Here is a 16,974-nt window from a genome sequence, read left to right on the forward strand (position 1 = left end):
ATCTGTTACTGCTATGGTCTTATCGTCCCAAAATCAAAGAGAGAAGGAAGACAGGATAGGAGAAAGCCAGCCGTTCCGAGAAAGAACATTATCCAAAATTCCAAACACAGGTTCTACTACTATTTGGTAGAATCTATATGGGTGTTTTAACCAGATTATAAATACAAATTAGAGGTCTTATCGTCCCAAAATCAAAGAGAGAAGGAAGACAGGATAGGAGAAAGCCAGCCGTTCCGAGAACGAACATTATCCAAAATTCCAAACACAGGTTCTACTACTATTTGGTAGAACCTATATGGGTGTTTTAACCAGATTATAAATCAAATTAGAGAAGAGGAAAAAAAATATGCCCACAAACTGAATTTTTGAATGTTCAATCAATCTTCTTTATGATCATAAATAAATAAAAATAGTTGTCGGGTAAAATGATTTCCTTTGATATTTACCAACAAGTTTTGGAACATCGGATTTGTTACCGCAACACGGGAATCAGCAACATTTTTTGTTGCCAGAAAATGTTTTTGTGTCAGTTTTGGAGTAACATTGTTGGGTAACATTTCATTTTGTTACCATTAACAGTGTTACCCAACAATGTTTGCTTAGTGTGGACCCGGCATTAGAAAAGAGTTGACTCACTCAATTGACTCTTGTTTTGAATAGTCAACTCTTGAGACTTTGATATGTGGAACTCACAGTCACAGTTGTCACAGAGTTTATTAACACCTTCCCTGCCACATTTTTTTTGCTTGTTTACCTATTTCCTATGCCATAGGTACCCATACTGAATAAACAAATTCGGTAGGTATGAGTACTTTGGGTCATCTATATATATATATAAAAGAAAAAAATGGATGGGTCATGTATGTATTTATGTCTGTCTGTCTGTCTGAATTGTTTAGAGAAAACTATGATAGATATTGAAAAAGTCTAAACAAAGACCCCCTGTAAAATTGTCGTTTCTACTCAAAAAAATTATCAGACCTTTAAAATTCCCAACCGTTCCCGAGATATGGGCCTTTTCTAACGGCCAAAATGCCCCATAAGAAGTACACAGGGAGTAGAGACGCAAGGACTGTTGAGTCTTTTTCCTCCTGCAGAGTTTTAGCTTCAATTTTAGTTTTTTTTTATGTTTTTAGTTTTCTCCGTTGAACATCTGTATTTGCTTTGACAAAAGAAGAATATTTTGAGCTCTACGACTTTGTATGAAATTTGTACCTACTCCTCACATATCACTGAAGTTCAGCAACGTTGAGCGTGGTTGGTAGCTGGATGAGTGACCGCCTAGGGAACTCTACTCCTCACATATCACTGAAGTTCAGCAACGTTGAGCGTGGTTGGTAGCTGGATGAGTGACCGCCTAGGGAACACCTACTCCTCACATATCACTGAAGTTCAGCAACGTTGAGCGTGGTTGGTAGCTGGATGAGTGACCGCCTAGGGAACTTTTTTTTTTAAAATGCGACTTTGAATTATTTACAGACAAATTAAGTACTGAAGTTAAGATACGTTGACCATGGTTGGTATTTGGATGGTAGAATATCAGGGAATATTTTTCAAATCCATTCCCCCTTTTTTTTCTTTAGTCATTAGGGAGCACGTGTTGCGACCGTGTTTTCTCGAAGTGAAAAACCAGTAGGGAGCGCACAGCGCGACCATATTCTATCAAAGTGCGAAGCCAATAGGGAGCACGTAGCGCGACCGTATTCTTTCAAAGTAAGAAGCCAATGAGGAGCGCGTAGTGCAACCATATTGTTTCAAAGTGTGAAGCTAATGGGGAGCGCATAGCGCGACCGTATTCCAAAGTGAGAAGCCAATAGGGAGCGCGGAGCGCGACGGGTAAAACGAAAAAGCCCAAACATTTTTTTTTTTTTTTTTTTTTACATTTAGGTAAGTTTATACAAATCTCAAAGAGCTTCGCGGGCCACGAAAATGGTCTGGTGGGCCACACGTGGCCTACGGGCCGCTAGTTGGAAACCCCTGTGCTAGACAATCAACTTTGCTACTGCTGCTTTTCTAGGCATGTTAGGTATTTATCTATTTATATTAGTTGTTGTGACTTTGTTAGGGTTCCCATCATTTCCCAGCAAATAGCTTGTTCTTTAATCCACCTTGTATAAGTGGAGCGCGACATTCTCTCGAAGTGCGAAGCCAACAGGGAGCGCGCAGCGCGACCATATTCTATCAAAGTGCGAAGCCAATAGGGAGTGCATAGCGCGACCGTATTGTTTTAAAGTATAAAGCTAAATAGGAGCGCGTAGCGCGACCGTATTCTCCCAAGTGAAAAGCCAATAGGGAGCGTGGAGCGCGACCTTAATCTCTGGAAGTGCAAAGTCAACAGGGAGCGTGCAGCGCGACCATATTCTATTAATGTGCAAAGCCAATGGGGAGCGCGTAGCGCGACCATATTCTACACAAGTGCGAAGTCAATAGGGAACGCGTAGCGCGACCGTTTTTTTCTAAAAGGTGTAAAGTCAATAGGGAGTGCGTAGTGAAACGGTAGCATTCTTTCTGGTGAGGATTTCTACTGACAGAGAATTTTTCTTTTACTAAAATATTCTAAAGTTCTAAACTGTGGCAAAGTATGGGTAACCTGCTAGTTAGTCATCTATATTTTTACGCCCGTTATGACTAGCACTTGCTGGTACTTGTAACTTTGAGGTTTTCTGGGCTAGAGAGTACTTTGCTTTTCCTCCCTCCTGGAATTTGCTGATCACCATGAGTTAATCTCTCCCAAAAAAAAAAAAAAAAAAAAAAAAAAAAAATGCTGAATCCCAAAATCCCAGGATTGGACCATGGGATTCCAAAATAGCTGAAAATTGATTAAATCCTGGGATGGGATTCCCTACTCACCTTGCAAGGTACAGTGTGAGGTTTACCAATCTTGTTACCCCAGTAACCTCTCCTAACTGGAACAACAGACAACTTGGCCAAAATGATGGCACCACGGATAGCAGTGGCCACTTCTTTTGAACATTTAACTCCTAGACCAATGTGTCCATTAGAATCTCCAATAGCAACAAAGGCCTTGAAACGGGTTCTTTGACCAGCTCTGGTTTGTTTCTGTACAGGCATGATCTTAAGCACTTCATCTTTTAATGATGACCCAATGAAGAAATCAATGATTTCAAATTCCTGAAAACATAACATTCACAATAAACTACCTTACTATAAATAGCTACTAGGGTTTACCAGAAGTTCTAAGTAAAAGTTTCACATTTTTCTTTTTATTTATTTATTTTTTTATTTTTTTTTTTAGCCAACTATTGGACGCTGCTCCAATATCCACAAGCCCACCTTTTTAAAAACTCAGACTCTTACTAGCACGATACCAATATTACAAGTTTCTGACAAGTTTTAACAAAGTTATAGGCAAATAAAAACTGTTTGTTCTTTCTGCCGGACCCTGTAATAACATTCATTCAACTCACCTTGATGGGCAGAGAGAACAAGTAAATCTGTTCTAAAGACTGGATTTTGCCATCTCTAACCAAACGGCCCAGCTTGGTGACAGGGGCCCATTCCTTCTCAGCTTCCTTACCACGGCCACGACCTCTGCCACGTCCACGTCCTCTTCCACCTCTACCTCCACGACCACCTGCACCTCCACGGGCACCTAAACCTCCTCTTCCACCACGGGCTGGAGCAGAATCCGCCATTTGTGAGGAAGTTTACCTAAAAGCCAAACATTGAACCATGGTTTGGTTACTAGGGCTCTTAGAATACTATGTAAAATCCAAATGGATACAGTGCCAAGATAAGGGTTAATGCTGTCCAATTATTGCACAGATTTTTTTATAGTTTGTAGGTTTCATTTGTTATTTTTCTTACAGATTAAGTGATTACCTACCCAATTACCTACTTTCCTTTTTTTACTTCATAATAGATAATGGTGTGTTTCCAATCAGTATTTGCCGATTGGTATGATCTGTTTCCATTTGTTTAAATGTAAACAGATATAGTTTAAATGTAAACAGAATTGGTATGATCTGTTTCCATTTGTTTAAATGTAAACAGATATATCATGGTGATCAGCAAATTCCAGGAGGGAGGAAAAGCAAAGTACTCTCTAGCCCAGAAAACCTCAAAGTTACAAGTACCAGCAAGTGCTAGTCATAACGGGCGTAAAAATATAGATGCTCCTGACAATCACCCTCTTATGACTTTCATCAGTACCAATGGAAAAAGTCTGGGAGAACAAAATAAGAAAACACAAAAATAAGAAAAAAACTTGGAGTTTGATTCTTTTTTCCCAGTTATTCGCTCTGCATCTCTGCGATTGCAAAGGAAAAAACAAAGATGAGAGCGATGAGAGAGAAAGAGGGAAGAGAATAGAGAAAGAAGGAAGAGGGGAGAGAATGAAAGTAAGAAGGAGGGAAGACATTAAAACTTTGAACTCATCTAATAACTTTGGATGACACAAAAGACGAAAAACAGGAGTGGGAGTTAAAGAGAACTGAAGAGGAGAAAGAGTAAAGAGAAGGGAGAGAGGGAGGAAGAGAGAGAGAGAAAGAGACAGACAAAAAGAGATGGGAGGGAAGAGATAAAAAGTGATGAAGAAAAAGAAGAGGAGCTAGGAAAAGAGAGATAGAGAAAGAGAGATGAAGTAAGGGAGGGGGAGAGAGAGACAGAAAGAAAAGTAGGAGTGTAAAGAGAGATAGGGAAGATTTTGAAATTGTTAAGGACATGGAGAAATTTCAAATCTATTCAAATTTAATATCCTCATTCCTCTTTCCCGTTCTCTAATTTTCTTTCCCCTATTAATTCCCCTTCTTTTTCTCCTTCTCCTGCCTTCTTCTCCTTCTCCTTCCTCCCTCTCTCTTCCTTCTTATACTTATTCTTCGCCTCTTTGTTACCCTTCTTATCCTTCTACTCCACTTCCTCTTTCTCTTTCTCCTGCCTTCTCCTCCTCATCCCTTCATCCTTCTACTCCTCTTTCTCCTTCTCCTACGGGTTAACATCATCTCCCATTGTGTCCTTAGTCCGGTAAATGGCCTATTTATAGTGGAGGCACGATCCGTATTAGCCCTGTCTCTTTATATGATTCCTACGTGCCGGCCTCCTGATGGCTAAATGCTAATACAGTCTGGTTCTTAGTATAGGTACCTTTGAGAACAAAGGTCCACTACAGTTCCAACTTCCTGGCCTATTCCTTAGAAGGTTTGGGGGGATTTTTTTTTTTTTTTTTTTTTTCATTAATATTTTATTGTATTTAATTTTGTTACAGTATGAACATTTAATCTGGACTTTCTTTATTTCAATTTATTTTACATATTCGTCTTTGTATGTAGATTTTGTAGTTGAATCGTGTGTACTAATGCCTAGTTTCTTATAGATTATAGATATGTGAGTAATGACTTAATGACAATTTGACAATGCCCAGTGGCTTCTTTATTTAGGAAAGATAGTTGTGACAAGCATTTGCATATGGGGATCTCAATGCCTCGATTGGGTACTACGGTACAAAATCAAGCACGTAAAATTTCCTTTATTAATCCCTAACACAATTATAAATTCCTCTTTCTTCCTAATTCGATAAAATTTGATTAAAATACGGCTAGGCGTCAGATCAAACCAAAATCCCTAATAGGTACAAAGTTCCCAAAACTCCCATCTCTCTCTCTCTCTCTCTTATATTGTCATGCTTTTCCGTCTCTCTCTCTCTCTCTCTCTCTCTCTCTCTCTCTCTCTCTCTCTCTCACTCTCTCCCTCTCTCTTTCTCCCTGTTCCCATTTTAAATGGAAATCAACTGAAAATTTCCGTTTGTAGTTTTGACGTTCTTTATTTTCCTTTTCAACACACTTCAGGACTTTTCTGCTCCAAAAGTCGTCATTAAATTTGAATGAGTAATACCCCCTATTTTCGAAATGTCTATTGTTGATAGAAATGATACACGAGTCAATTCTTCTTCAACTGATGGACTGATACCATAGATAGAATAGGTACCTATTCTATCTTTTGTTGACGCACTTTAATAATAAACTTAATACCTACCTATAGTCAGGGCCGTATAATAATTTCGACTGTCTGACAGACCTACGTCTCTCGCAGTTGCAGCTCCGGAACGTGTATGGCGAAAAAAGCTTCCGACTCTCGTAGGTCTTTCTTACTTTAGAACTTCTGAGAGACCTAGAAGTCGGAAGCTTTCTCCGCCATACCTACATGTTCCGGTATCTGTCAGACAGTCAAAACGTGAGTGGGCAGCCTTGCCTTAGGTAAATTTAAGTTCATTGCATACCATAATAATTAATAAATTGGTATTTTCCAACATTGTGTAGTTACAGATCCGTCTTTCTCTCTCTCCCTGTTCCCATTTTACATTTTAAATGGAAATCAACTGAAAATGTCCGTTTGTAGTTTTGACGTTCTTTGACGTAGTTACAGAAAAGAAAGAAGAAACAAAACTCGTTAATATATTTAAGTAGAGTATGCAAAGCGGTTTCAATGTGGTTTTCCATTAGAACGAGTGAAACAATAGGTGACAACAAGTGACTTGGTAATTTTTTTTTGAAATTTCAAAGTTCAAATGCCTTTTCCATTGAAATATTTCAGGCCCAGGGTCCTCTGTTTTGGACAGATAACGTATGACCCTACTTCCTATTGTCTACAATTATACATTGTCTTTTTGGAAAAGTTTTCTGCCTAATGCTAATTTTCCTTCGGAGAAAAAAGAAGGGGGGCTATCTAACTTTTGACTACCAAAATGTACCGAGGTATTCAAGTGAGAAATTTATTTCGCTTAAAAGTTTTAGCACGTCTGTAAGTTTAGTAAACCGGATGCTGCCCGGCACGACGCGACGTAACATTTGCAAAGGAATTCAAAGCGAAAATGCCAACGGTGGATTGCACCGATATTTTTGCAGCTCCTAGAAGGCCTGTTAAGCTAACAACCTGTTAAGTTTCAATAGGTGACAATAAGTGACCCGGTATTTTTTTTTGAAATTTCAAAGTTCAAATGCCTTTTTCATTGAAATATTTCAGATCCAGGGTCCTCTGTTTTGGACAGATAACGTATGACCCTACTTCCTATTGTCTACGTATACGAGTACAATTCATTGTCTTTTTGGAAAAGTTTCCTGCCTAATGCTAATTTTCCTTCGGAGAAAAAAGAAGGGGGGCTATCTAACTTTTGACTACCGAAATGTACCGAGGTATTCAAGTGAGAAATTTATTTCGCTTGAAAGTTTTAGCACGTCTGTAAGTTTAGTAAACCGGATGCTGCCCGGCGCGACGCGACGTAACATTTGTAAAGGAATTCAAAGCGAAAATGCTAACGGTGGATTGCAACAATTTTTTTTCAGCTCCTAGAAGGCCTGTTAAGCTAACGACCTGTTAAGCTAACGACCTGAAAGAAGAGGAAGAAGAGGAAGAAGGAGATTTGATTTGTATAGGCATAACAGGGCTGCTGAGCTAACAGGCTGTTAGAAGCTAAAAAGAATATTGGTGAAACCCACCCAAGAAATACTGATGTACTGATAAATTGATTTGTATAGGCATAACAGGGCTGCTGAGCTAACAGGCTGTTAGAAGCTAAAAAGAATATTGGTGAAACCCACCCAAGAAATACTGATAAATTACAGTGGCGGCATTACAAGTCGAAGAGACGAGCGATAATAAATATGATGATTGAGTAAATGAAAGACTTGTAATACTGTGATACCCACATGTGAAAAAGCTCTCTGCTTTACCACAAAGATTCATGATTTGATTTGATATTATGGGAAAGCTTTGAACTACATCCTCCTGACTCCCCATGAGTTCACGTGACGTGAGAGTAGTGTGTTTCTACCTTTAGGAGTCTCCAGGACAACTGAGGTGCTGATGGAAATTAAGTCGAAGGTAGATCAAGGAGAAGGACGAAAGGATAGATGTATCTTTATGTTCCCCATAACTCAAGGACTGAAGATGATTTCTCAAAACATCCTTATCCAGTTTATTTCCTCTTCTTCTATTTCTACTCCTCTTCTTCCTCCTCCTCCACCTCCTCATCCTTCTCCTTTCTCTTCCTCTTCTCCATTCCTCCTTTACAGGGCCGGATTAGCCCCCCGCGGGGCCCGGGGCAGTTTCAAAGGCGCGGGGCCCCCAGGACCTACCCCCCTCCCTACTAGAAAACACTTCTATACCTGCCTAATTCATTTGTATCCATCATTACCTACGGACTACGAGTTTTGTTATTAAAATGTATTTTGGTGTTTCAGTTCTTTACACATTGAAGTTTTAATGTGTATGAGCACATCTTTCATGCTAAATATCATGCAACATTCTTTTTTTTAGAAAAAACCGCTAATAATATCTAGTTGTAAGTCCTCAAAGCGCGGGGCCCCCAAAAGCGCGGGGCCCGTGGCAGTCTGCCATTCTGCCTTATGGGTAATCCGGCCCTGCTCCTTTATACATCAATCTGAACTCGTATGATAAAATTGTGTGTCATACCTACTTACATAGGTATATTAGGTTATGCTGTGAGAGATTATATTATTATGAGGATATGTCAGGGAGAGAGGTGGTTAAAGAAATGAATAAGAGAAAATGTAAGAGAAGAAAAGAAAGAAGGAGGAGGGAGGGAGAGAGCGAGGGAGGGATGCTCAAAAAACTTTTCCTGGATATGTGTTATCCCTCTTACCAATAGAAATGCTTTTGTCGTTTTTCTCATTTACCTACTCAGAACTGGAATAACTTTAAAGATGCACCTACACTCGCAAAAAATATGGCTCGCAAATAAAGGGAAAGCCATGGATGTTTTTTTTTTTATTTTTAAAGAAGTGACGATTCTTTTCTGGCAAAAATGTATGAACTCGGTAGGTAACAACATCGAATGGTAGGTGTTAAATATAAATTTTATGTATCTATCGCATATACCTAACACCCATTATACAAAATGTGTTATACCTCCTACCAATCGAAATTCTTCCGTCATCTTCTCAGTTTTTTCCTTCAAATATATGAATGTGTTTTGTATTGTAATAAACAACACTCCATATGACAGAAAACTTTTTGCTCCTAATATTACACACATCTCAGAGAAATAAAATATTTCGAAATATTACGTGAGTATGACGATTGTGATGGAGTGAAAACAAAAGAGAACGTATTTTATGAACACTCCATATGACAGAAAACTTTTTGCTCCTAATATTACACACATCTCAGAGAAATAAAATATTTCGAAATATTACGTGAGTATGATGATTGTGATGGAGTGAAAACAAAAGAGAACGTATTTTATTAAGTTACTATACGTATAGGTACCGAGGTATCTAATGAAGAATGATTTATAAACATGTATACAGGGTGTTCAGATAATCAAGGAAAGGTACAAGGTATATTTTTGGTGTCTAGTGTTTCAGTTAAAAGTGCCAAGAAAGGTATAAAAAAAAATCAGATAATCAAGGAAAGGTACAAGGTATATTTTTGGTGTGTAATGTTTCAGTTAAAAGTGCCAAGAAAGGTATAAAAAAAAAAAAAATACTTACCTACGTCTGAATGAAAAGACATACATTTTAAATCAATAAATAATTCATTTGTTACAAAGATATCACATTATGTGAATTTAAAGTTACAAACATATCACTTTATGGGAATTTAAACAAATTCAAATCACAACGGTTAGTTAAGCTTATTCAAAACTTTTCATAATTAAGTGGAAACAAGTATGAGCATAATTATTCCTCATTAAAATGTCACATTACCAGGTACTTTAATTAATAATGCAAAGTTCAAATAAAATAAATAATACCGACGTCATTTGAGTTCAAAGTTTTAATGAAAAAGTTGTGGAAGCCATTGCTGTGATGTTTATGAATAAACATAGGTAGAAAATTTCTTGACCCCGCCGGGAATCGAACCCGGGTCTCCCGCGTGCAAGGCGAGCGCAGTGACCACTACGCCATGGGAGCTGACTCTTCAATAAAATGCGAAGGTTGAATATTTAAAATTAATCTAATGATGAGATTCTTAATTACTTTTAATTACGTACAAAATACATTAAAAATTACTACAATCAAAGGGCGAAATTATTGCCCAAGGTAATCTCTACCATTCAACCCTGAAATTCTGAATAAGGGAAAAATCTAATAAGTTCATACTTCATCATTCATAAGACAACACCACGAGTAGTTTTTTTTTTATCTTTGATGCCAGTGTGGTTTTTATGAACACGAATACAATGCTTCAACTCTATTTTGTCTTACAAGCCAGATACAGGGGAAAGTTTTAGCGAGGGGCAAGGTTAGGAAAGATCTTGCATTCCAACCACGTGCCATTCGTCTTTCAATAAAGAATTCTGGTATGATCAGACAACAGAACACACACCCGATGTCTTTCTCAAAGCAAAATGAGAAACGACACACACTGCACACATACAAGTAGAGGAAAACATGAAATGACGTATTATTATTACTGAAAAGAAGAAATAATTTAAAAAAGAAAAAAAAATGAGATAAAGGAAAGAGGAGGAGGAAGAAGAAACCTGAATGGTAAATACAAATCCGCAAAAACACATAATATACAGGGTATCCAAACAACAAGGCGACTCAGTGACACCTGACATCCAAACATAAACTAAATCGTGGAAAGCACTTACACGAAACCCAGTCAGCATCAATTCATAAAGACAAAGCCTTGTTGAGGCAGTCATTCTCTCGGATGTCTTCGTTTTGAGTTGCTACTGCTGGTACAAATCGCAGATGTCCGTGAAAAATGATTGTCTCTCGTTCTCGATCTCTTCTAAAGTAAAACAAGATGGCGAATCGTAATGCGAGAAGAGAGTCGCTTTTGGAAAGTCTTGAAATGAGAGAAGGGGAAGCTAATGTTAAGAGTGGAGAAGTTAATGAAAAAATACGAATCAGACCAAATGTCGTTTCACATTTTTATGAAAAATGTGTACCGTACTACTAGGGTGACAGTAAGACCCTCGGAGACTAGAGTAACCAACATCATTCTCAGACCACCCTTTATAGGAAGAAGAGTAAACTTATATTATTCTATTCAGTTAGAAAACAAGTCTGTGACCAAACTTGAAACCTAAGTGATAGAAAACGGAACGTGACTCACTTTTTTTCCTCAAGATTTTCTTCGGAGAAGCTTTTCGTTTTAGATTACTTTTGTATTAAAATACTTTAATTAAATGTGTGTGTGTCCTCCCCAATATTATTTGTTCTTGAGTGAGATGCTAAATGAATAACAAAATGAAGGCGGAGTGGTTTCCAATTCTTTAAATAAGTCGAAATAACTCAGACTCCTCGGACTCAAAAAGTGTGTTTCGATTGTAAATCAGTTATAATAACACTATGCTCAATGCTCATCTATGCTGCTCGAATAGGAATAAAGAATCCCTTTTAGGAATGAAAGTAAAGAGCCCCCTGTACCCTGGCTTGCAGTCCATTATTATTAGGCGAAGGTCAATGTTGATATTTTTGATAAAGTTATGTGTTCTGAATTGTGGCAAGTATTTAGCGCTCTTACTCCCATTGTAATAAAGTTTAAAATGGACAGCTTTCTTGTTGTTTTATTATTATTATTATTATTATTATTATTTCCCCTTAGGTGGTAGATGCTAATATTTTAGCTACCAACCTACTTAATAAGTAAGAACAAGTCTATTTTGCTCGAAAAGCTGTACAATCAGATAAAGCTCTAAAAATATTTTCCACAGTAGCTATCTATTCTCTTGCCTGTATACTTGGTTGTTTAAGGTAAAAAAAGAGCGTGATAAAAAGTTGAAAAAAGTACTTTATTAAGAAAAATAATTTATTGCAAGAGGCCAAAGCTTATCTTTAGGGAGAAAAATCTTTCTGAACCATTTAAGGAGAAAACAATTTTATTACGTACAAACTTACCTACCTCTCTTTGTAATTTTACAATACGTAGGCAGGTATTTTGCAGCTTAAATAATTCATGCTGAAGGCATATTCTGTTTAGTTTAGTTGATGAAAAATGGAAATGACTACATTGACTACAAAAGTACACAAAAGCAATCGTAAGGAGAAAACAATTTTATTACGTACAAACTTACCTACCTCTCTTTGTAATTTTACAATACGTAGGCAGGTATTTTGCAGCTTAAATAAGTAGGTATTCATGCTGAAGGCATATTCTGTTTAGTTTAGTTGATGAAAAATGGAAATGACTAGGTACATTGACTACAAAAGTACAAAAGCAATCGTGTAATTTGTATGAATGCCGTGAAACTATTTACGTATGCAATGTGCAACACAAGAAATAATGGTGGAGAATGTGGAGATGACTGATTTACTTTTTTGTTCACAGTTCACATAAATCACATTTTATTTTCCCTACAATAAACTGCGGTCAAACTTGAAAGTTTTCAAGTATCTAAACCAATAAACAACAATTTCGAAATTAATACCATTTTCAACTCTACGTTGATAAAATAAAAAGTAACTAAAAAAGCTAAAACTTTTTTTTCTACCTATTTTAATTCATAAACATCACAGCAACGGCTTCCACATCTCTCACCCTCCCCCCCTCCCTCCCTCCTCTCCTTCTCTCTCCTCTTTTTCTTCCCCTCCTCTCTCCCTCCCTCCTCTTTTTCTCATAGTTGTAATGATGGAAAAACATGGATTTTAGATAAAAAATAGATTACTCGCAAGATTTTGTAAATATTCCCTTTTACATATTTTGCATTTTAAGTGGGATGTATTTTTTATTTAATTATTATTATTGATGTTTTATAAGTGATTATAGTCAGCTCCCATGGCGTAGTGGTCACTGCGCTCGCCTTGAACGCGGGAGACCCGGGTTCGATTCCCGGCGGGGTCATGAAATTTTGTATGATTTTGTATCATTTCTCTTTTATATTTTTTTTTTTTTTTTTTTTTTTTTTTTTTTTTTTTTTTTTTTTTTTTTTAGCAATTTTCATAGCTTTTGTATCTTTTGACTAGCTCGAGTACTTTTCATTGTATTTTATCCACCAGTTTTAGGTAGGTACGTATACATTATTTGCTCTTTATACACTTTTTTGGACTGAACCACAATATGTACCTACGAGTATACTTATAAATTATTAGTTAAATTCTACTTTGTCCCCTAGTTGTGTAACTAATGACTTTGTTGTTGATGATGATTTTGTTCTTTGAGCCCAAGGTCCCAGAATTATATCAAAACTTGAAATTACTCTTAGCTTATACTTAGGTACCTAAATGAGTTTCGTAGGTACTAAACGAAGCTTGGAAAGAAAAAAAAATCGCTAAGTAGGTAAGTACATCAAAGAAGATTACAGCCTTTATTTAGTAAAAGTCTTACATTAAAAGTTCGTTCCAAACTTTTCAGTTCATTATTATTTTTTTAAGAAGCGAAAAAAAATCGATTTTTTGTTAGTATTAGTAGCATTAGATAATAAATAATTTGAGAGTACAAAATGCGTAGGTACATGTTCATGAAAAAAAATCATGCACGGAGATATTGTGTCAAAATAATGCCATATCAATACTCACATGACTCATAATGATATTCATTTGACATAATTATGTGTATGATGAGAAAGCTGATGTCAAAACATGGAAAACTCATTACGCCAACAATGAATGTTGTCGCATCGTATAAAACAAAATAGTTATGCACTTTATTATTTTATTATTCCATTTCAGTTGGATACATATTTAGATGATATTTTGGATTTGAACACCTTAGTATAGCGAAATTTTCGTCTGAGTATTAATGTGTTGATCTTTTGCGTCAGTATAAAATGCATCAATATAAAACAGTTCTAATCATATTTTCTTATGTAACTACATAAAATCATAAAGAACAGACAAACTAATTACAAAATTATGTTCAAACTTGGAATTACCTTTTGTTCCATTTATTGACAAACAACCCTAAGCTTCTACGAATGGGTTAAGCTTCTACGAACCTATCTTCTGTTCCATTACTAATCAGCTAATCACAATCACTCAAATAGTAGAGTTGAAGCAACAATGTTTTTCTATAAGCTCCCAACATAACCTATATATAGGTAACTGTTGTGTAATATAAATGAGAGTTATTCCGGTGAACATTACAAAATATGATTTTAGATTCTCACACATCCGTCACACAAGGTTGTAGAAGGACGCCATCAACTTTCCATTTCCAGGCTAAAGTTTCAAACTAATATTGAAAAGTTTTCAACTGAAGGTAGTTTTTAACTTTTAAAGCACTAGAACCAACTTGTGAACCTATCAAGTTCATATTGCAATTTACTAACTTCTTCTTTTTGCTTTTATAATACCTACCCTTTTACCCATTTTAATCCAGTCCTTCAATTCCTCCTATTCTTTATGTAAGGTATCCCTCGGCTCACGGACAGTATTATTATTTTTTTTTAACAAGTTTCCATTTATTTTTGATCGATAAAAAACTCAGAACATACATTTTTTTATAAATGGTATACCCATCCGTATAAGCAGAGCTTGTGCCACGGAAAGCAGAGCAGTATTGATCTAAAACGACGCACTCTGCAAAGTTTCAGTCGATTGGACCTAAAGGTCGATTCCTGAGAAATGTGAACTTTTTGAGCTTTTAACAAAATTTGACCCTTAACGGCCCAACTGTGCGTTTCTCTGCCCTCGAACCTCAGACATTTTGGATATACCAAAATTCTAAAATAAACCTCTCTCAAACTAGGACCTGGGCCGAAAGCCCTGAAAAATGCAAATTTTTTTGGTGTTTTTTTTTTTTTTTTTTTTTTAATTTGAGCTATGAATAGCGGTACCTACTTCAGTTCGAAATAGCGGCCGAAACCATACTGAAGTCTCGGCTCCTGAACACTTTAAATAATAATGACCTCAACTTAACATTCTCTTGAATTTTAGCCCAATTTAATTAACACTGATGTACTCTCTACCCTATAAGTACTCCTATATTCATTTCCCCCTATGGATTCTCAATACACAAAATAATGCAATTGTTTACTTTCATACAAATTCCAACGTCCAATTTTAGATTTCAAGCTGCACATGCATTCAAACCATTTTTATCATTATTATTATTTTTTTTTTAATGTATACTGGAAAAAAATACGTATAGCGACACTCAATCTTCAATAAAATAAATAAATGTCTTTTCTTTGTGTTACTATATCAAAACTTTGGTGCTCACTGCAGCATCCATCCCTCCCTCCTCCTTCTTTCTTTTCTTCTCTTATATTTTCTCTTATTCATTTCTTTAACCACCTCTCTCCCTGACATATCCTCATAATAATATAATCTCTCACAACATACCTAATATACCTACCTACTAGTATGTAGTATGACACAAAATTTTATCATACGAGTTCAGATTGATGTATAAAGGAGAAGTGGAGAAGGGGAAGAAGGAGGAGGAGGGAGGAAGAGGAGGAGAAATAGAAGAAGAGGAGATAAACTGGATAAGGATGTTTTGAGAAACCATCTTCAGTCCTTGAGTTATGGGGAACACAATACATATCCTTTCCTGCTTCTCCTTGATCTACCTTCGACTTAATTTCCATCAGCACCTCAGTTGTCCTGGAGACTCCTAAAGTTAGAAACACACTACTCTCACGTCACGTGAACTCATGGGGAGTCAGGAGGATGTAGTTCAAAGCTTTCCCATAATATCAAATCAAATCATGAATCTTTGTGGTAAAGCAGAGAGCTTTTTCACAACTTTGTGGGTATCACAGTATTGCAAGTCTTTCATTTACTCAATCATCATATTTATTATCGCTCGTGTATTCGACTTGTAATGCCGCCACTGGTCGCTACTCGATTAAAGTAGCTAGCCACACTACCCTCACGTGACTTGTTAGGAGCATGGTAGCCCTTCGTCGCGCCAAGTCAAAATGTGATCAAGTTAGTCCCGAAGAAGATCATAGACACAATATTGAAACAAAAGAAACTTGGAAAGGCAAAGGCAGGAGTAGGTGGGGACTTGCTTTCATTTACTCAATCATCATATTTATTATCGCTCGTCTCTTCGACTTGTAATGCCGCCACTGGTCGCTACTCGATTAAAGTAGCTAGCCACGCTACCCTCACGTCACGTGAGCTCACGTGACTTGTTAGGAGCATGGTAGCCCTTCGTCGCGCCAAGTCAAAATGTGATCAAGTTAGTCCTGAAGAAGATCATAGACACAATATTGAAACAAAAGAAACTTGGAAAGGCAAAGGCAGGAGTAAGTGGGGACTTGAAAGTTTATCGGAAGTTGTTTGTTTATTAGAAATTCAGAAAGTTGGAAAGTAAAATATCTACAAAGACACACAAGTTAGTGTGTTCTTGTGTCTGCACAAGTATTTATAATGTGCTTATTCGTATGTCTTCTAACAAGAACATAACACTGCGTATTGCGTAATTAACCGAACAAAGCGAGATCTTAGTCTTAACGAGAGGTTTTCATGGCTTATAAGTCTTTTTTTTTTTGCGTCAAACCCCTCAATCTTTCATATAATCTAATTTATCTGTTGATTTATTGATAGGTAACTACATATTCTAGGTTTTTATAAATAATATGTATGTATTAACATCTAATTCAGAAAGTTGGAAAGTAAAATATCTACAAAGACACACAAGTTAGTGTGTTCTTGTGTCTGCACAAGTATTTATAATGTGCTTATAAGACACATGTGTCTTCTAACAAGAACATAACACTGCGTATTGCGTAATTAACCGAACAAAGCGAGATCTTAGTCTTGGCTTATAAGTCGTTTTTGCGTCAAACTCCTCAATCTTTCATATAAACTAATTTATCTGTTGATTTATTGATAGGTAGGTAACTACATATTCTAGGTTTTTATAAATAATATGTATTAACATCTACCCTGCTGCCCAGGTCACCAAACCAAATACAACGTTGCATAACTGTTTGGGAAGTGAAGCACTCAAAGCTGCAAAGGGCGTTGACTATACTTATTCCACTGGTAGGCATAGGTTTATAAAATGCAAAAGAATTCTTATGTAATACTAATACCTATTCTCGTATATTTATGTGGTAGGACATATATGAGCACTCAAAGCTGCAAA

The 16,974-nt window shown here is 36.6% G+C and overlaps 1 protein-coding gene and 1 non-coding gene across 2 annotated transcripts in view; one reads left to right on the forward strand and one right to left on the reverse strand.

The window, feature by feature from the left end:
- Positions 1-3,656, reverse strand: part of LOC103510157 (40S ribosomal protein S2) — a gene marked incomplete at its 3' end in the record, with an annotated part of 28,321 nt that extends 24,665 nt beyond the window's left edge. The window contains 2 exon segments of the mRNA NM_001320030.1: positions 2,851-3,132; positions 3,429-3,656. Coding sequence (NP_001306959.1) covers positions 2,851-3,132; positions 3,429-3,656 — 510 coding nt within the window.
- A 9,046-nt stretch (positions 3,657-12,702) lies between these two features.
- Trnas-uga lies at positions 12,703-12,774 on the forward strand. The gene has a single exon. It is a non-coding gene; the product is annotated as a tRNA-Ser (tRNA).
- The last annotated feature ends 4,200 nt before the right edge of the window (positions 12,775-16,974 follow it).

The sequence above is a fragment of the Diaphorina citri genome, unplaced genomic scaffold (genome assembly GCF_000475195.1).
Source record: "Diaphorina citri unplaced genomic scaffold, Diaci psyllid genome assembly version 1.1 scaffold566, whole genome shotgun sequence".
Taxonomy (NCBI): domain Eukaryota; kingdom Metazoa; phylum Arthropoda; class Insecta; order Hemiptera; family Psyllidae; genus Diaphorina; species Diaphorina citri.